General features: G+C 37.7%; 1 protein-coding gene across 2 annotated transcripts in view; it reads right to left on the reverse strand.

Moving 5' to 3' along the window:
- Positions 1 to 21,977, reverse strand: part of AP1G1 (adaptor related protein complex 1 subunit gamma 1) — a gene marked incomplete at its 5' end in the record, with an annotated part of 81,480 nt that overhangs the window by 52,428 nt on the left and 7,075 nt on the right. The window contains one exon of one of the 2 annotated variants that reach the window (XM_080827659.1): positions 2,377 to 2,580. In XM_080827659.1, the coding sequence (XP_080683785.1) occupies positions 2,377 to 2,577 (201 nt within the window). Of the gene's footprint in view, positions 1 to 2,376; positions 2,599 to 21,977 lie in introns of those variants that run through there. The other variant, XM_080827658.1, reaches the window with a different exon arrangement.

The following is a 21,977-nucleotide window of genomic DNA, read 5'->3' on the forward strand; positions in this document are numbered from 1 at the left end:
ATTACTGTAAAATTTGAAAGACTTTCAAATGTGTCTACTAGAAATTTTTAAATTACACATCTGGCTCATATTTTTATTTCTTTTGAACAGCATCATGCTAGATACTGCAGTAAAAAGTAAAAAGAAACAGGTGAAATTAGTTTGAATAATAGATTTTATTTAACCCAATATATCTAAAATACCATTTCAACATATAATCAACACAAAATTATTAGATATTTTACAACTTTCTTTTGTACTAAAGCTTCTAAATACAGTATGTATTTTACACTTAACAGCACATCTCAATTTGTATACTACATATCCATCAGAAATATTTTAACTATATTTAGATTTCATAAAATTTACAATTGATAAAGTAGATTCACATACCCAAGTTGTCGAAAACATTTAAAAGTTTTCCAGTAACTGCATCAAATACCCATCAAAAATTTATTTTCCTTTAATATTCGCCTCTGTTGAACTAGCCACATTTCAAGAGAACAGTGGCTACGCATCTACTGGCTATCATAATGAACAGCACAAGTCTAACAAGTCTAATAAAATGCAATAAACGGTAGCTGTTTTTACACATAATTAAATGAAAATGATACTGTGATTCATACATGCAGGTGAGAGAACCTAGATAAGAATCTTTTTATGGGTACATTATAAAGGAAATTCTGATGGGCAGGATACCAAATTATTGCTTGGATAGGGCCCTGACTTACTCAAGTAGAGGAAATAGAGTAAGGGACTTAAAATTATGATTTCCTATCCCTATTCGGAAAAATCTTTTCTTTGGTACCAAAATTTTAGTACAGTTTCCTTGAATATCAACACTTTTCACCTAAGAATTAAAATGTCTTATCAAATAATTAAATTCCAAAACATCCAAAAAAATGCCATCTAGTAAAGTTGGAAAGTATATTTTATTTACATAGTAATGACTCTTAGTACTCTTTCACAAAATGAAATATCATCAGTGTTAAATCTATAATATGATTTTAAATTCAATAGTTGGTCTTTAAAGAACTACTTTAATTCTGTGATGTTTACAGTGGTTATTTCTGAGTGTAGGGATTAAAGTTTCCCCACCTCCACCCCTGACTATCTTTTAGAGCCCAACATAATAGATTTCTGTAAATCTAACCTAAATGTGTCTACTTAAAATCAACCAACAAAAATACACACGTCTATTTGCTTTATACTATGACATTCACTAAATGTATAACCACCTGGATCACTTTTTGATGTGGTAAAAGCATATAACGTGTTTTACTCAGAGGAGAGTTTTGTTTGCCTAGTACCTGGTCCTCCTTTCCTCTGATAGTAACACCTCAATTTTCCTTTGGGAAATTAATGCTCTCCCACTCTCAATCATGTATTTCTAGAGAAGGTGACCTCATTCCCAGCCCTAAGATAAGCATAAAACTAACCCAATTCAGTCTGATAGGATTCAATCCTATTACCGTTTTGTTTTAATTCAGAGGTGGGGAATCTCCTTTCACTGGACTTACTGAGCTGAACAAAAAGATAAACAAGTCCACCTTTCCAGGTAAATTAAATATATCAAAACATTAACAAGTTATCTTTGAATAATGGAAACATGGGTGGTATTTTTCTCCTAATGTTGCACATTCTTTCAATTTTGTAGTCTTTTCCTTAAAAAGACTATTTAGCATATAATACAATTCCTAAATTCAGTGAGATAAAATTTAATAGCATTAATAAGAATTAAAAAACAACCCGCTATACTCTTCTCTGTGACTCAATACCCCTTAACATGTATAAACACGGAGAGAAGAAAGCACTTATCACCAAGAATACCCTTCTCAGAGCTTAAACTGGCTGTATCTAGTAATATGCACTTGTGTTTAGGAGAAAATCAGGAGGCAGACCTGCACAGTGGCTATAGCAATTGAGTAATGAGGTAATTACGACAAAATCCATAAATGCCATTATGTGGCAACCACTTAATTTCTTTTACTTAAAATCATCTGTTCTGAGTTGTCCTCCTTATATCATTGCGTGTACAGAATTAGAGCTAAGGAAACATTTAGCAAATATTTCTTAAATATTCATTACAGTCCAGCCCCTTTGACCGACCAATCACAACCTACTGGTTAATCCTTAAAGCAAGCTAGTTGCCACCATCAAAACATACTCTAATCCACATAATGAGAGATTCCCAATGGAAAGCACAACTGACAGCAATATCATGCCTTTCCAGGTCTGCAACTCTCTCAATTCTACCTTCAGTTCCACAATGATCAGACTACATGACTATGAAAAGTATCCTGTCTTTCCTGACAGGAAAATACTGACCAGCCCTCCCTGAACTACTGTCATTCAAACAAGAGTACCCTTGCTAGATGTGGTCTCAGCCCAGCCTACCTGTCCAAAGTGAGCAGGGTAGCCCAGCATGTGCATATATAGTAATTTTGCCACATTCCGACACCGGTATGTATTGTCTTCTTCTCTAAAAGATGATCGGATTGCAGCACATTCTTTCTGGATCATTTCTCGTTCTTCGGCTTGGGTTCGGGCTGTCCGGATGGTCCGGATCAGCTCCCGCAATCTGATGGGGGCTGGCATCCTCTGGATATAGAAAGACATTAAATAAAAATGTTCACTTTTTTACTATCAAAACCATTCACACAACTTCCCACAAAAATTTCTTATTTTTAAGAATTCAAGATTTGCTAAGTCCAAGGATACAAAGCTTCAGCAAAGCTATTACATACAAACTCAACTCAGTAAATATCTGGAAAGAATACAAACAAAAGTGTTAAGTATTAAGATAAGCAAGATAAGACACAGAATATACCAGTATCTAAAAATCCATCATTATTATCAAAATATCTTGGGAAAAACTCAACCCAAATCTTTACTCCATCCTTAAAGTAATTAAGAAAAGGTCTATGCCCAAGGCGCCTGGGTGGCTCAATGGGTTGAAGCCTCTGCCTTCCGCTCAGGTCATGGTTCCAGGGTCCTGGGATCGAGCCCCGCGTCGGGTTCCCTGCTCACAGGGAGCCTGCTTCCCTTCCTCCCTCTCTGCCTGCCTCTCTGCCTACTTGTGATCTCTGTCAAATAAATAAATAAATTCTTTAAAAAAAAAAAAAAAAAGGAAAAGGTCTATACCCAACCTTAAAGACAAATATTTTCTGCTCAACTCTCAACTCAGTATAACACAATAAATTATCAGATGAATATTGAATATGATCACAAAGTTCAACTCAACAAAATAGAGATTACAAGACCAATTATTAGATTTAAACACTTTTTCCAAGAAACAACAATCATCTCAGTACACTGGGTACTCTTTGGAAATTGTGATGAGGAAAAAATAATAAACCAATCTCAGAGGATAAGACTACTAGAGTCATATTCCCATATTTTTAAAATTGTAATAGTAACAGTAATAAAACCTATAATAGCCAAAACAAGGAAAAAGAAAAAAAAGGGGGAGCCCCTGGGTGACTCAGTCATTAAGCGTCTGCCTTCAGCTTGGTTCATGGTCCCAGGGTCCTAGGATCGACCCCCACATCAGGCTCCCTGCTTCTCCGTCCCTCTCCCTCTGCTGCTTCCCTGCTTGTGTTCCCTCTCTCTGCTAAATAAATAAAATCTTTTTTTTTTTTTAATTTATTTGACAGACAGAGATCACAAGTAGGCAGAGAGGCAGGCAGAGAGAGAGGAAGGCAAGCAGGCTCCCCGCTGAGCAGAGAGCCCGATGCGGGGCTCGATCCCAGGACCCTGGGACCATGACCTGAGCCGAAGGCAGAGGCTCTAACCCACTGAGCCACTCAGGAGCCCCAATAAAATCTTTTTTAAAAAAAATTTTTTTAAAAGACAAAGTTGGAGAAATTGCACTACCTAATTTCAAGAAATATTATAAAGCTACAGTAATTAGGACAATGCGGAGATGGATTTAAGCGCAGGCTCAGAGAATAATGGAGCAAAAGAAAAAGTTTGGGAATAGACCTACATATAAGCTCAACTGATTTTCAACAGAGACCAAGGTTAGTCAATAGGAGAAAGGGTATTCCTTCAACAAATGGTGCTGGCACAACTAGGTATCCATACAGCGAAAAAAATTACCCTTGGATCCTAACCTCACATAACATACAAAAAATTAATTCAAAACAGATCACAGCCCTAATAATAAAGCCCAAACTAAAAATCTTCCATTAGAAAACATAGGAGGGGGAGGCGCCTGGGTGGCTCAGTAGGTTAAGCCTCTGCCTTCCACTCAGGTCATGATCCCAGGGTCCTGGGATCCAGCCCTACATCTGGCTCTCTGCTCAGCAGGGAATCTGCTCCCCCTTCCCCCGCTCTCTCTCTCTGCCTGCCTCTCTGCCTACTTGTGATCTCTGTCAAATAAATAAATAAAATCTTAAAAAAAAAAAGAAAACATAGGAGGAAATCTTTGGGAACTTAGGTTAAGCACCGATGTCATATATAAAAAGCACAAAATACGAAAGAAATAATAAATCTGACTTGACAAAAAGTTAAAACTTTTGCTTTTCAAAAGATGCAAATAAGGCAAGCCACAAAGAAAAAAATAAAATTCCAATCTTACAAAGGACATGTATTCAAAATATGTAATTTTACAACTCAGTAAGACATCTTATTTAAAAATGAGTAAAAGATTTGAATAGACACTTCTCAAAGAAGATATATGAATGGCCATAAACACATGAAAGCATGCTTAACATCATTAGTTAGCAGGGAAATGCAAATTAAAACTATAAGATATCACCCTACACCATTAGAATGGCTAAAATTTCAAAGACTAGCCATACCATGAGTTGACAGTGATGTAAAACTTTTCTCATTTTTTTTTATTATGTTCAGTTAGCTAGCATATAGTGGTACATCATTAGGTTTTGATGTAGTGTTCAGTGATTCATTATTTACATATAACACCAGTGCTCAACTTTCACATGGAATGCAAAATGGAATGGCTCAACTACTTTGGAAAACAGTTTGGCAATTTTTTATAAAATTAAATATATATTTAGTATAGGATTCAGCAAATCCACTCAGTATTTACCAAAAAGCAATGAAAATATATGTTCTCACCAAGACTTGTACACAAATGTTCACAGAAGCTTCATTCATAATTACTAAAAAAATAGGAACAACTCAAATGTCCATAAACTGGTGAATAATAAGGGTATACCCACATAAATGAATACTTTTCAGAATAAAACAGAACCAACACAACATGGAAGAGTCTCAAAAACAGTATGCTAAGCAAAAGCAGAAGGAACAAGAAAGTACACACTGTATGATTTCACTTATATGACACTGTAGGCTCATCTATAGTGATGCTAAAAAGATCAATGATTGCCTGGTGTTGAGGGTGGGGATGGGAATCAACTGGGATGCAAGGAAACCTCTTGAGGTGACAGAAACGTTTATGATGGGTATATACACAACTCAAAATTCACTGAACACTTAAAACAAGTGCATTTTGTTGTATGTATTTATACCTCAACAGTGTTGAGAAAAATGATAAAAAAAATTAGATTAAAATATCATTACTACCATCTTCAGTACGTACACGCTGTGGGATCGTTAAACCAGTAAGTCTCAAAGTTGTTCTAATCACACAGACCAGGAAGATATCCCAGTCCCATTAGTTCACTATAGCATCACTCCTCAAGGCAGGGATAATATATTGGCAATTTTTTTGAGAAAAGTTCTCTAGGTATTGGTATGTTTCTCCCTATGGCCCTCTTAAAATTACACATACTAAACTGTGTAAGGCTACCTGTACAATATTTTGTTACTTTTTAATAGAAATACCGTGGGCCTAGTGTTTTAACGCTCGTACATTCATTATCTTCATTATTTCATTTGTTCTAATCCATTTGAAGTAAGGGCAGAGATCATTATCCCTGCTTTGCCCATGAAGAAACTTCACCTCAGAGCAATTATGCAACTTCAGATTACAAAGTGGTAAGTGACAGAGCTAGCACATGAACTCCAAGAATTAGAACTCCAAGGCTAGAGTTCTTCTCAGTACTTCAAAAATGAACATTATCTTATTATCTTTAGAGATAAAATTATGTGACTGCTATGATTTGTTTCAAAATACTCCAGGGGAAAAAATATTGAGGAGGGAAAAAATGAAACAAATCGGGCAAAACACTGATTACTTCTGAGGGCATATGATGACTACATGAAATTACATTCTATTATTCTTTATTTTTATGTATATTAGAAATTTTCACAATCAGAACTTTTTAAAAGTCAAAAAGGTTCAATAAACAAAGCATTTAAGTCCTAAAATTTTTCATAAATAGCTCATTCGGTTAAACATCCAACTTGGTTTCGGCTCAGGTCCTGACCTCATGGCTCTTGATCATGATCCAGCCCTGGGTCAAGACTTTGTGCGTAGCATGAGTCTGCTTGGATATTCTTCTCCCTCTGCCCCTTACCCTGCTCATGCACGGGCATGCCTGCACTCTCTCTCTCTCTCTCAAATAAATAAATATATCTTTGAAAAAAAAAAATCTTATTTGGGGAGCCTGGCTGGCTTGGTGGGAGGATCATGCAACTCTCGATCTCAGGGTTGTGAGTTTGAGCCCCACAATGGGTGTAAGATTACCTAAAAAAAGATTAAAAAAAAAAAATCTTATTTATTATTAACCCAAATTTGGTATGGAGAACAAAACAAGATTACGGAACTAAAAAAAAAAAAAAAATCAAGGTCAATTAGTAATACTCTGCTGGAAAATAACTTTTCTCTATGAAGGCCTGAATGATTCTATAATGTAAACAAGACTATGAGAGAAAGCCTAAATCCATTTCCAAAACACTTAGGCCAACAGCAGGGTAAAAAAAGCACAAGAGTTTAAGCCTGCTGAGAGAAAAGTTACCTGGAGCAATTTCTCAGCTCAGCCAGAGGATCAAAGACAGACAGTTTATGCCACTAGCTTTTTATGGAGGAAATTGAGGATCCAGGCTGTTAACTACCTTGCACAAGGTCAAAGAATTAATTACTAGCCTGACTCACATCTTGTGATTCCCCCAATCAGCACTCTTTCTCCAGCACCAGGCTATCTCTAGAGAAAAGCAGTATTTTTTTTCCTTGGCTGTGACAACTTACAACTTACTTCTACTTATTTCTTTTTTTTTAAACACAAGAAATTTTCTTAGGCATGAATGAAAAAGTTAATTTACAGAATAAAGAATTTAGTGTATTTCAAAATACAGTCTAAGTTCAAAACTGAACAAAAAGTTCTAGTTCCAGGGAAGATGAAGTAAACACACTTCATGGAGACTCCTGTCTCTCCCTCTGACCGTAACTATAAATCCTGGATAAAATGCATACCACAGCTACCCAAGGACTCTGAAAAGTAAATGACAGCAGATTTGAGAAAGACAGCAGAATTTGAAGTTCTATCAAAATGCCAAGAAGTCGTCACTTTTCCTCCAGTATTGCCCAGCCTAGACCCAATAGCAACCCAAAACCCAGAAGTGTTCACTAAGTACAGAGAAGGAGCTTTAAGAAAAACCCTCTCTTTCTGGTCCAGGAAGCAGGAAAAGAAGGATGGGAGAAATTCCCTTTTGGCTTATACCCCAATTACAGACTTTAATATGGCCCCTAAGTAAATGATAAAATTACAGAGTATCAGCAAAGATATAAAAGACCTGAATGCCATCATCAACTGACTGGGTCTAACCAACAGTAATGGAACACCTCAACCAACAATGGCAGAATATACATTTTTCTCAAGTGCACACAGAACACTCACCAAAATAGACCATGTCCTGAGTCATTAAAAAAAAAAAAGTTAATAAACTAAATGAATGGGAATCATATAAAATAAAGTACAATCTCTGACCACTAACAGAATTAAACTAGAAATCAATAACAGAAAGCTAACTGGAAAATCCTCCATGGACTTGGAAACTAATACATTCCCAAATAATCCATTGGTAAAGGAGGAAATAGCAAGGGACATTAGTAAACACATGGAACTGAACAAAAATATAAACACATGTTAAAATCTGTGATACACACCTAGATAGTGCTTAATGGAAAATGAACAGGATTAAATTCGTCTCTGTCAGAACAGAAGAAACATCTCAAGCAATCTAAGGGTCTACTTAAGAAACCAGTAAAAGAAAAATAAATCTAAGAGAAGTAGGAAAAAAGCAAATAATAAAAAATAGAAATCAATGAAATTAAAAACAGAAATTAGGTCAAGTCAACAAAACCAAAAAAGCCAGTTCTTTAAGAAGACTAATAAAACTGATAAACCTAGAGGGGGCGCCTGGGTGGCTCAGTGGGTTAAGCCTCTGCCTTCGGCTCAGGTCATGATCTCAGGGTCCTGGGATAGAGCCCGCGTCGCGCTCTCTGCACAGCAGAGAGCCTGCTTCCCTACCCCCTCCACTCCCCCCAACCTGTCATCTCTGTCTGTCAAATAAATAAATAAAATCTTAAAAAAAAAACAAAAAACAAAAAACACCTGATAAACCTACTACGGCTAGATGATAAAAGAGAAGTTAACACAAATTACCAGTATCAGTAATGAAAGGGGATATCACCACAACCATTAAAAAGATAATTAGATGATACTATGGTATCAAAACGCACACAACTGGACATTCATATGGAAAAAAACTGAACCTCAACCTAAATCTCATACCTTATACAACCATTAACTCAAAATGGATCACAGATCTAAATGTGAAACAAAACATACAACTATAAAAAACTGTTACAAGACAGAAAAAATCTTCATGACTTGGGGTTAGACATTATACCAAAGTCACACCCATAAAAGAAAAAAAATTAAAAACTGGATTTATTAAAAATTACAGACTTTTGTGCTATGAAAAACATTGTTAAGAAAATGAAAAGACCAGTTACAGACTGGATATGCGTATCCAACAAAGGACTTATTGTAACCAGACTATAAAGTAACCAGACTGTAAAAAGGAACTCTCAAAACACGGCAGTCAAACCCAATTTTTAAAAATGGGCATTAAGTTTTGAGAATCTTGAATTCAGAAAGCAGCAGGATCAAAGTCTTTAATCAAGAAAATAAAAAAAAGTTTTAATACTTCAGGACCCATTAACTACAGTTAACAGAGAAAACAGTATCATAAATGATATCATTTATATCCATTTCAAAGGAGGCAGGGAGAATGTAAAAAATATGGAATCATGGGGCACCTGGGTGGCTCAGTGGGTTAAAGCCTCTGCCTTCGGCTCAGGTCATGATCCCAGGGTCCTGGGATCTATCCCCGCATTGGGCTCTCTGCTCGGCAGGGAGCCTGCTTCCCTTCCTCTCTCTCTGCCTGCCTCTCTGCCTAATTGTGATCTCTGTCTAATAAATTAAAAAAATCTTTAAAAAAAATATGGAATCAGAAGTTAGTTTCATGCATCTCTTCTTTTTCCCTCCTTATTCAATTTGTCACACTATCCCATAGATGACCTAAGAAATAGGGAAACACGTTATACCAAAAAGTTGCCAACCACTCATCCAACAAATATTTGCTGAGCCTTTTCTATATCAGGCATTGCGATAAATGCTGGCAACAGCCAAGGTCATGATCTCTAACCTTAAGAACTCAAAAGTCTAGTGAGGAAAACAGATTTTTACAATTCCAGCAATATAAAAAATCAGCAAGATCTCTTTCTGCTGACCAGTGACAGAACAGAAAATTATAATTATGGTAAGCTAAAGTATGTCATGGCCAAACTAATTCAATATATTTAGAAAATTTTTCTTTTGCAAAATTAAGTGCCCTCTTGATTAAACCAACAACTCCAAAATTCCATGCAGAAAGGGATCTACAAAACACACACATACAGAAAAGAAAGGGATCTACAGCACAGTACCAGTCCACAATTTCTCATCCAAAACCTTTAAGAACATGGTATAGTGGTTAGCACAGCTGCCTTCCAAAACCTTTAAGAACAAAACTTAGAATTTTCTGAATTTTAGGAAGGTAATGCAGTGCATATATTATAGGTCATTACTTGCCTAGTATGTCTGGGACAGCAGCTCCATTATCAAACAATATTTCTGCAGCAACACATACGAATATTCACACCAAATGAGAAAAAATATATACTACAGCCTCCTGTCTGGTCACATCAGATTTTAACACCAAAAGAATTAAGAAGAACCCCTGTGTTTTTGTTTTTGTTTAATTTCAGAATCCAATGACCCTAATCATTGTTTAAAATGATGACCCTGGAGTGCAATCACCTGAGTTTGAATCCCAGTTCTACCACTTACAAACTGTGTGTCCTGAGCAAATGACTTAAACATCCCAGAGCTTTCATTTCCTCATCTGTAAAATGGGGAGAGTACCCACCTCAAAGGACTGTTATAAGAATTAAATGAGAATACATCTAAAATTCTTAGCACAGTGCCACACACATAGTATGCACTAAACAAATGCTGGACATAATGGCTGGTTATATACACTATCCTTGAATAAATTAATTCTGAGCAAAAATAAGGTAGAGAAAGATATAGTACTAATATTTTGTAAAAACTTAAAATGTATAAAAGAACCTATTCTTTAGAGATACAAAACTGCAGTAAGAATAAGAACATGCATGTGAAACATAGACCAAAAAAATGGCACATCTGGAAACGGGAATATGATGAGGAACAGAGTAACACACAGGAGGCTTCAGCTATACTGGTGTTTTATTTCTGAGCGTAGGTAGTGGGTAAATGAGTATCTTTATCCTCCAAATATTTTATGTCTGAAATGTTTCATATTAGAAGATTAAATTCAGGGGCACCTGGGGTTGCTCAGTCGGTTAAGTGTCTGCCTTCAGCTCAGGTCATGATCTAGTCCTGGGTCCTGAGATCCAGGGTCCTGGGATCCAGTCCCGCATCCAGCTCCTTGCTCAGCAGGGAGCCTGCTTCTCCCTCTGCCTGTTGCTCCCCCTGCTTATGCATGCACGCTCGCTTGCTCCCCCTCTCTCCGACAAATAATTAAATAAAAATCTTTTAAAAAGTAAAATAAAAAAAATAAAAATGGCAAAAAAAAATTTAGGCTGCAAAAAAATTAAAAATTTTAAAATTAAAAAAAAAAAAAGAAATGTAACATAGGATAAAATTCTAAAGATATTCTTCAACATACAACAACAAATCAACAGAATCAGGCCAAAACGAAAAAGAACTAAATTTGCATTACTTTCTGTAATTTTTTTGGAAAAAAAATCATTTTTCATTTCCAGAAGTGAATTAAGGTATCTATATGTGATTGCAGTCTTGATATTCTGTGAGAACAAATGAAGTCACAAACTAAACCCACCACTTGTAAACATACAATCAAGCACTTTGGCTTAATCTCCACTTTTAATCAGCGGAAGCCATTGAAATTTTAAATCCAAGATTAAAAAAAAATGTTTTGGAAAAAAAAAATAAAATAAAATAAATAAAAGTTAAATTCAAATACATCTAATCTATGTAGTGACTATTGTAGACCTCATAAACTGGAAAACACAACCTACTCACTCTTAATATAATGTTGAGGATTTCCTTACTTTTTAAGAATTTTTACTTGCCTTTCAAAATACTCAAAACCACAAGATTCCTTAAAATACAGTAGCTTAAACATCTATTATTAGTAATAATGACGAACTATCCTGTTTTTAAAAATAAAGCATGAATATGGTGTATAGTGATGACTCAGCTAAACAGGACATGGAGCAATACAGAGAACATCACATCAATATAGTAGAACATGTACTTTATTCTATTTGCAGGCTCTAATTTACAAATTAGAAAAACTAGAGAGGAAACAGAGGAGAGTGGGAACCAGGAGACAGAGGCTGTTTAAGGATCGCCTTAAGGGTCGACACTTTGGTCGCCAAAGTGTCATCTAACAGCAGCAGCAGCAATGCAAACAAAACCTGTATTTAGCAGAAACAAGTATCCAAACAGCACAGCAGCAAGATTAATAAACTCTATAGATTTGCTATACAAACTGTGCCTATAGATAACAATACCGTATTATATAACTGAAAATTTGTCAAGAGTAGAAATTGGGGGGCACCTGGGTGGCTCAGTGGGTTAATCCTCTGCCTTCAGCTCGGGTCATGATCCCAGGGTCCTGGGATCGAGCCCTGCATCGGGCTCTCTGCTCAGCGGGGAGCTTGCTTCCTCCTCTCTCTCTGCCTGCCTCTCTGCCTACTTGTGATCTCTGTCAAATAAATAAATAAAATCTTAAAAAAAAAAAAAAGAGTAGAAATCGGCTTACATTCTTACCATAATTTTTAAAAAGTTTGTGCCCTTTAAATCATAGATTTTTATCCTATAAAAATTTTCCATCATTAATCAAAAGGAAAAGATCTAATCACTTGCAAATCTCTGCCTTTGAGTTCCATAATAATTACCTTAATTTATCATTTTTTTACAAATCCAAAATTAAAGTCTTTATCTTCTTTTTTTTTTTTTTAATTTTATTTATTTGCCAGAGAGAGAGAGAGAGAGAGTACACACAAGCAGGCAGAGAGGCAGGCAGAGGCAGCAAGAGAAGCAGGTTCCCTGCCGAGCAAGGAACCCAACGCGGGACTGGATCCTAGGACCCTGGGATCATGACCTGAGCCGAAGGCAGCGGCCTAACCAACTAAGCCACCCAGGCGTCCCTAAAGTCTTTATCTTAAATACACACACACAACATAGTAATCTGAGCCTATTTAGTGTACTGGCAAAAAGCATTCAAGTCTCCCTAAAGTCTTACGAGTATTAAATAACAAAGAATACTGTAATTGGTTTTTATAGTAAGACCCTGATTTATCAAGAAATAGTGTAATAACATCAACATTTAGCATTTAATGCAGAGGACAGAAAAACCTTAATATAAAATTTTATCCTAACATCAAACTATATAGATTAAATATGTACATTAGTGAATTTATGGGTATTATGAAATTAATAATTCAATCCATAATGCACTTATAATCTAATTACAGACATTAAATATTGATATACCTCAATAAAGCTGTTTTTTAAAACTAAGATGACAATCACATGAAAAAAATTATACCTGTGGAACAATTTCTAAAAATGATATAGTATAGTTCAGACACTGTCTGTTCTTATTAATTTAACGACTTGACCCATCCAAGACTGAGAAAGGTATGTTGAAGTCTACCACTACAGGGGTGCCTGAGTGGTTCAGTCAGTCAAACACCTTCCTTCAGCTCTAGTCATGGTCCTGGGATCAAGCCTCTCATCAGGCTCTCTGCTCAGCAGGGAGACTGCTTTGTCTTCTCCCTCTTGCCCCATCCCCACCCCGCTCGCAATTTCTCTCAAATAAATAAATAGAATCTTTTTTTTTTTAAAGATTTTATTTATTCATCTGACAGAGATCACAAGTAGGCAGAGAGGCAGGCAGAGAGAGAGGAGGAAGCAGGCTTTTTTAATTAAGGGGTTCGTGGGTGGCTCAGGCACTTACGTGTCTGCCTTTGTCTTGGGTCATGATCTCAGTGTCCTGGGTTGAGCCCTGCACTGGGCTCCCTGCTCAGTGGGGATTCTGTTTGTCCCTCCTCCTCTGCCCCTTCCCTTCCCCCTGCCATGTTCTCCCACTCCCCTCTCTAGTAAGTAAATAAAATCTTAAAAAAAAAAAAAGTTTATGGGACACCACAGTGGCTCAGCCAGTTAAGTGGCTGCCTTCAGCTCAGGTCATGATCCCAGGATCATAGGATGGAGTCCCACATCGGGCTCCTTGTTCAGTGGGGAGCCTGCTTCTCCCTTTCCCTCTGCCAACCCCTCTGCTTGTCCTTTCCAGGACAAGAAAATAAATTTTTAAAAAATTTTTTTAATTAAAAAACAGAGTCTGGGTGCCTGGGTAGTTCAGTTGATTAAGCAACTGCCTTCGGCTCAGGTCATAATCCTGGAGTCCTGGGATCAAGTCCCGCATCGTGCTCCCAGTTCCGCAGGGAGTCTGCTTCTCCCCTCTCGTGCTCTCTCTCACTCTCTGTCAAATAAATAAAATCTTTGGGGGAAAAAATAAAAACCATAAAGTCTACCACTATAATTGTGTTTCTGTCCATTACATTTAGTATTTTTTTAAAGATTTTATTTATTTGACAGAGAGATAGAGAGCACAAATAGGCAGATCAGCAGTCAGAGGGAGAGGGAGAAGCAGACCCCCCAGCCAAGCAGGAGACAGATGCAGGACTCGATCCCAGGACCTGAGCCGAAGGCAGCCGCCCAACTGACTGAGCCCTACATTTAGTATTTCAATAGTTGTATTCAATGCCTATGTGTCTGTCCATCTGTTTTATATTTACATAGTTGGTACATTTTATAAAAATAAATTGTCCTTTTTTGTCCTAGAATACTTACTAGGGCAAGGATGGGTAAGGAACACAGAAAAATTAAAATTCTAACTTGTTAAAATACAGAGATTGTGGATAAATGTATTTATTTCATTAATGGCTATTTGTTAAATAACATTGAGGAGTTCTTGGGTGGCTCAGTCAGTTAAGCGTTCAACTTTTTACTTCTTTTTTTAAAAGATTTTATTTGCGAGAGAGAGAGACATCAAGAGAGCACAAGCAGGGGGAGCAGCAGAGAGAAAGGGAGAAGCGGGCTCCCTTCTAAGCAGGAAGCCCAATGTGGGGCTTGATTCCAGGACACAGGGATTATGACCTGAACTGAAGGCAGCCACTTCACTGACTGAGCCACCTAGGTGCCCCTAAGCATCCAACACTTTATTTTGACTCAGGTCATGCTCTCAGGATCATGAGATTGAGCCCTGCTTCAACACAGAGCATGAAACCTGCTTGGGATTCTCTGTCTCCCTCACCTTTTGCCCCTTTCCCTTTACCCAAAATACACACACTCTCTCTCAAAAAAATAAAATAAAAAATAAAAAACATTGAAAAATAAAGAGAACACAAGCAAGTGAGAATTTAATTTCAAATGTTTCTATCCAAAATGTAAACAAAATTAGGTTCTGGAGCTTAAGCTAAATTAATTACTTTATATATCCAAAAAATAAGCAAAATTGTGAATGCTTACTATAGGTGAAAAAAAGAAACACAAAAGACCAAAAAAAAATGACTGTTTATGTTCCAATTCTCCTAAACTTTATTCCAAAATGGAGAAAATGGTTATTTTCAAAACTCTCCACAAATCTCTGATATTTTTTAAAAGATTTTATTTATTTGAGGGAGAGAGAGAGAGAGAGAGAAAGTGCGCACACACACACGCTTGTAGGACACAGGACTCAATCCCAGGAGAGTGGGACCACGACCCAAGCTGAAAGCAGACGCCCATGACCAACCTACTGAGTCACCCATGCACCACACAAATCTCTTTAATTGATAAAAATTCTCCTCATACTGCAATACTAACCTCAGACCATGATTACCTTTTTTTCTTTGAAATGTCTATTTTTCCCACTCAAATATAAGCTCCTAAAGGCCAGATCCTTGTGAGTCTTACTCATCCTTGTATTCCCCTTACCTAAGGGTAGGAACTTTAGAAACACTGTATTTAAATGAATCCTAAATGCTAGAAGAGTCTTGAATAAAGAAAATGCACTTGTCCTTTCCAAACCAAACAAAGTAAAGGTGCACTGGCTACTTACCAACAGCAACGGGGAGGCATCAGGACTCAACGCAGTCCTCTATTCTACCCTCTCAGTTAACTTTCTTTCTACTTCTCAGCTCATACTACCTGGCTTTAAGCTCAGAACCACTGTCAGCCCAGTTAAGAACATATAACCAAATAGCTGGGGCTCCTGCTGTATGTTGTCCTTCTTTCCCCAAACGTGAAGCTATGTGAGCTCTAATCTAAAAAAAAAAAAAAAAAATCCTAAATTAAAAGCAATTTCTCAATATTAAAATTACCTCCTTTTCTAACCAACACAAAATCTGTACACGAAGTCTTTCTTGCTTAACAATGAGAAAAGATTCAAGAAATTAGATTTCAATTAATTTTGCCAGTGATTACCCTATAACATCCAGTCACAGATTTAAGTATGGCTAAGAACACTCAAGGGACCTAAGTTAACACTAGGCAAAACCCTACAGAAGAAGTAACTGTGCTCTCTCACCCACATTTGCCACATGGCCATTTTTTTTTTCAAATTAATAACAATACTTCTATTTTTTAAAAGGTTTTATTTATTTATTTATATGAGAGAGTGGGGGAGGAACAAGCAGACTGAGCACACAGTCTGGTGCAGAGCTTGATCCCACAACCCTGAGATCATGACCTGGGCTGAAATCAAGAGCTGTTGGCTTAACTGACTGAGCCACCCAGGGGCCCCTTTCCACATGGCCGTATATTTAGATTATGCTCCACAGAGAAACCTTATTTCAAATTTTTTATTGCATATGATATCTGAATTGGTTTAATGCATTTACAACTTAGAAAACACTGACCAAACTAGTAAGAAAGCTTACACCAAAATGATCAACAGTATTAAGCTTTGATCAGACTTTAACTTTCCAATATATCTTATAGAGACCAACTGTCATTATTCTGACTTAGCTGGGTTCTTTTCACTTTTTTTTTTTTTAAAGATTTTATTTATTTATTTATTTGACAGACAGAGATTACAAGTAGGCAGAGAGGCAGGCAGAGAAAGAGGAGGAAGCAGGCTTCCTGCTGAGCAGAGAGCCAGATCTTTTCACCTTTTTATGTTTCAGGGGATTCCTCTGAGTACTGGGGGCAGGGAGGGGGAAGTAGTACATATCTATCTCCCCTGTATGAGGAAGTGTGCTGCTTATAGAAGGGAAATGTTTTACAGAGTGAAGAAAAAGGGAGAGCAATGTTAGTACATCACTATTTGAATAAGAGAGACTGTATCTGGGGATAAATATTTTGGTCACTGCAAAGGTAAACACCATGTGGGACAGGGATAGTTCTTTCATTGGCTTTCACCAGGGCCTAGAATAATGAAACATTCAAGACCATTCAACTTTATATGCTCTAGCTTCAGGCTTATAATGCAACTTTGTAACTATCAATCATCTTTCCAAGGAGCTTGTCTCCCAAATTCTTACACTTACGGAAAGAGGAGCCCTGGAAATCACAGGTAATTAAGGATAAAAGCACCGCCCCTCGTGAATTACAACATTGTTATTCTAACTCACATCAGTGAGTCTGATTAGGCTAAATCACCCCGAAATAAATACTAAAATGGAATTTTTCCATCTTCAAGGCTAAGGAATAGACTGTGAAATGTGTGACCACATCAATATAGCACCACACTCTGTCTAGGCAGCCAGCTGGCATTCCTCTAAGAAGTCCTAAGCTCAATTCTGCCTAAAATGACACACTAATTACAGGAATCTTCTTTTTAAATTATCCAATCAAAATTCACTGAAACTGAGAATTTAATAGATGTATATAAATACAAATATCCTCCTAGACAATTTAATTGCACAAGATGCATGAATATAAAGTCCAAATAAGGGGCACCTGGGTGTCTCAGTTGGTTAGGTGGCGAATTCTTAATTTTGGCTCAGCTTATGATCACAAGGTCCTGGGATCGAGCCCCACATCAGGCTCCACACTCAGGAGGGAATACACTTGAGAAGTCTCTCTTCCTCTGCCCCTCCAGCACTCTTTTGCTCTCTAAACAAAGAAACAAATCTTTTTTTTAAAAAAGGCCAAACGGGGCGCCTGGGTGACTCAGTAGGTTAAAGCCTCTGCCTTTGGCTTAGGTCATGATCCCAGGGTCCTGGGATCGAGCCTCCAATCAGGCTCTCTGCTCGGCAGGGAGCCTGCTTCCCCCTCTCTCTGCCTGCCTCTCTGCCTACCTGTGATCTCTGTCTGTGAAGTAAATAAATAAAATCTTTAAAAAAATAAATAATAAGTTTAAATATAAATAAATATAAATAAATAAATATAAAAAATAAATAATAAATTATTATTAAATAAATAATAAAAATAAAAAGGCCAAACAATGATAAACATGTTTAATACCTAATTTGACACTGATGAAAAGCAATTTTCTGGGGTGCCTGGGTGGCTCAGTGGGTTAAAGCCTCTGCCTTCGGCTCAGGTCATGATCCCAGGGTCCTGGGATTGACCCATATTGGGCTCTCTGCTCGTCGGGGAGCCTGCTTCCCCCTCTCTCTCTCTGCCTACTTGTGATCTCTGTCTGTCAAATAAATAAATAAAATCTTAAAAAAAAAAAAAAAGGGAAAAGAAAAGCAATTTTCTACTCTCAACCCTAAAATTAGGAAAAAAAAAAAAGTCCTTGCTTCCTCCTCTCTCTCTCTCTCTGTCTGCCTCTCTCCCTACTTGTGATCTCTGTCAAATAAATAAATAAATAAAATCTTTAAAAAAAAAAAAAGGGGGGCGCCTGTGTGGCTCAGTGGGTTAAAGCCTCTGCCTTCAGCGCAGGTCATGATCCCAGGGTCCTGGGATCGAGCCCCGCACTGGGCTCTCGAGCCTGCTTCCTCCTCTCTCTCTCTCTCTCTGTCTGTCTGCCTCTCTGCCTACTTGTGATCTCTGTCTGTCAAATAAATAAATAAATAAAATCTTAAAAAAAAAAAAAAAGTCCTAAAGAGCCCACAAATATCAAGAATTGTAGTAAAATTCCCAAAATTTTTAATGTTTTTAAAGCTATCCCCCAAAGGGTACAATAAATGTTAGAGATAGACTATCTGTGCTTTGTATAAATACAGATGCCTTTTTAACTTCTCTGTATTTCCTGCTTTTTTTTTTTTTAAGATTTTATTTATTTGACAGACAGAGATCACAAGTCGGCTGAGAAGCAGGCAGAGAGAGAGGGGGCAGCAGGCTCCCCACTGAACAGAGAGCCAGATCCCAGGACCCTGAGATCATGACCCAAGCCAAAGGCAGAGCCCTAACCCACTGAGCCGCCTAGGCGCCCTTATTTTCTGCTATCTTTTAAGTAATAAACATTTATTTCAGCAATAAATCTTGCTTCAAAAATTCAAAATAATAAAAATCAGGAAAACTGTGAACTTTCAAAATAAGACGACAGTATTCATCCTCGAAGGACATAGTCACATTTACCTAAAGGCATTTTCTACAGGAGAACATTAGAAAGTTTATTTCTAATCACTAGAAAGTGATTTCATACTAAAATAATAAAGTTTCCCTAAATATTCTTCACAAACCCAATTTCTGTTAATTCCGGATACCAAGAAAGGAGGGGAGGGGGATCTAGTCCACAGGAAATTAAAGATTCATTTTTTTTAAAGATTTTATTTATTTATTTGACAGAGATCGCAAGTAGGCAGGGAGGCAGGCAGAGAGAGAGGAGGAAGCAGGCTCTCCACGGAGCAGAGAGCCCGATGTGGGGCTCGATCCCAGGACCCTGGGATCATGACCTGAGCCGAAGGCAGAGGCTTTAACCCACTGAGCCACCCAGGCGCCCTAAAGATTCATTTTTAACCCATGTTTCTGACACTAGTTAGAAACAGAAGGCGGTGGGGGGGAGCGCCTGGTAGCTCAGTTGGTTAAGCAGCTGCCTTCAGCTCAGGTCACAATTCCAGGGTACTGGGATCGAGCCCCGTATCAGGCTCCCTGCTCAGCAGAGCCTGCTTCTCTCTCTCCCCCTCTGCCTGTCACTCTGCTTACTTGTGCTCTCACTCTACTGCTCTGTCAAATAAATAAATAAAATCTTAAAAAAAGAAAAAAAAAAAGAAAAAGACAGAAAGAGATGGGGGAAGGGGTGCCTGGCTGGGTACCTCAGTCAGTTAAGCATCCAACTACTAATTACAGATCAGATCATCATCTCAGGGTCATGAGATCGAGCCCTATGCCAGGCTCTGCACTGGGCATGGAGTCCATGTTAAGATTTTCTCTCTCCCTCTCTTGAAAAAAAAAAGAGAGAGAGAGAGAGAAAGAGAGAAAAAAAAGAAGCAGACAAGGAAAAGTCCAATTAACAATAGTATCAAAAACTATAAAATGCCTAGGAATAAATTTAGCAAGAAAGGCAAAGAACTACATGAAGAAGACTGTCAAATCTATGAAACCTTTACTGAAGAACCTAAAACTGAAACAGGACCTGAACAACAGAAATTCATAAGGAAAAATTTTGATCATTAAAAATGTCAGTCCTCTCAGGATTAATATGTGAATATAGTGCAATTCCAAACAGTGGGCTTTTTGTGAGGTTTACTGAACCCAACAGAAATATTTTCTGTCAATAGATATAAAAATAAATGTTCAAGAATAGTTAAGAAAATGAAAAAGTACAGCGAAAGGAGTTTTTCTTTCTTTTTTCCCCTTAATATTTATTTTAGAGAGCGAGAGAACGAGCGGGAGGGGTAGAAAAGAGGGAGAGAGAGAATCTCAAGCAGACGCCACACTAAGCACAGAGCCTGATGCGGGGCTTGATCTCATGACCCTGAGACCATGACCTGAGCCGAAACCGTCCAAACCTTAGCTTAACCAACTGTGCTACTCAGGTGCCCCAAGAGGAGCTTTTCTTAACAGACGGTAACTTTTTATAAAACTATTACACTCAAAAAAGTAAAATAATAGTAAAGAGAAAAAAAGAACCAGAAATAGAGCAAACATATACGGGAACATAACATATAAGATGGCATTTAACTGGGGTGCCTGGGTGGCTCAGTTGGTTGGCTTGGATCATGATCTCAAGGTCCTGGGACAGAGCCCCATTTCAGGCTCCCTGCTCAGTGGGGAATCTGTCCCTCTCCTGCTACCCCTCCTCCTGATTGTGCATGCTCTCACTCTCTCTCACTCAAATAAATCTCTCTTTTTTTTTTTTTAAAGATGGTTTTCAATTCACTGAGAAAAAGACAGTTTAATCCTCATGTAGCTGGCTCTCTATACAAAGGAAAACCATGTAAGACCCACTGCTTCTTATCCTATAAAGGTTAATTCCAGGGGCACCTGGGTGGCTCAGTCAGTTGGGTATCTGCCTTTGGCTCAGGTCATGATCCCAGGGTCCTGGGATCGAGTCCTGTACTGGGCTCCCTGGTCAGTGGGGAGCCAGCTTCTCCCTCTCCCACTGTCAAATGAATAAATAAAATCTTAAAAAAAAAAGTTAATTCCAGATGAATAAATACATGTGTCATACAACAAAGAATTAATGTATCATAAGGTATTCCTACAAGATTAAAAAAAAAAAAAGGGAGGAAAAACAACTTAAAAGAAAAATGAACCAAGGACATGAACAGAAAATTCTCAACAAAGGAAATTCAAACAGAAAAACAAACAAACAAACAAAAAACCAAAAAACAACCCCCCCCCCCCAAACATATCAACAGAGGCTAGCTCTAATAATGGCCAGGAAAACTGAGACAAACTGAAAGAAGATTCATCATCTGGCAGACGAGTAAAAATTAAATTATTTACATCTAAGGATGTGATGCTACAGAAAACCCACTGCTAGTGGAGGTAGAAATGACAACCTACTTAGAGAATAATCTGACAATAAAAACATTTAAAGTATATTTCCTTTAACCCAGAAATCCCATCTTGAAGAATCTATTCTGCAGAAATAAAAGTTGCAGCAAATAAGGTGACAGGTACCAGGATGTTTACAAATACATAGCTTGTATTAACAAAATCTAGAAACAACCTAAATGTCCTTAAGAAAATCGCTGAATAGGGGCGCCTGGGTGGCTCAGTGGGTTGAGCCTCTGACTTTGGCTCAGGTCATGATCTCAGGGTCCTGGGATCGAGTCCTGTATCGGGCTCTCTGCTCAGCAGGGAGCCTGCTTCCCCCTCTCTCTCTGCCTGCCTCTCTGCCTACTTGTGATCTCTGTCTGTCAAATAAATAAATAAAATCTTAAAAAAAAAAAAAAAGAAAATCGCTGAATAGGGGCACCTAAGTGGCTCAGTAGGTTAAGGGTCTGACCCTTTATTTCAGCTCAAATCATGATCTCAGGGTCCTGAGACTGACATGGGGCTCCACGCTCAGCTGGGAGTCTGCTTAAGGATTCTCGCTCCCTGTCCCTCCTCTCCCCCATCCCACTCTCCACACACTCTATCTTTAAAAATAAATAAATCTTAAAAAAAAAAAAAAATCTTGAG

This window comes from Martes martes, assembly GCF_963455335.1.
Source record: "Martes martes genome assembly, chromosome: 17".
NCBI classification, from domain to species: Eukaryota; Metazoa; Chordata; class Mammalia; order Carnivora; family Mustelidae; genus Martes; species Martes martes.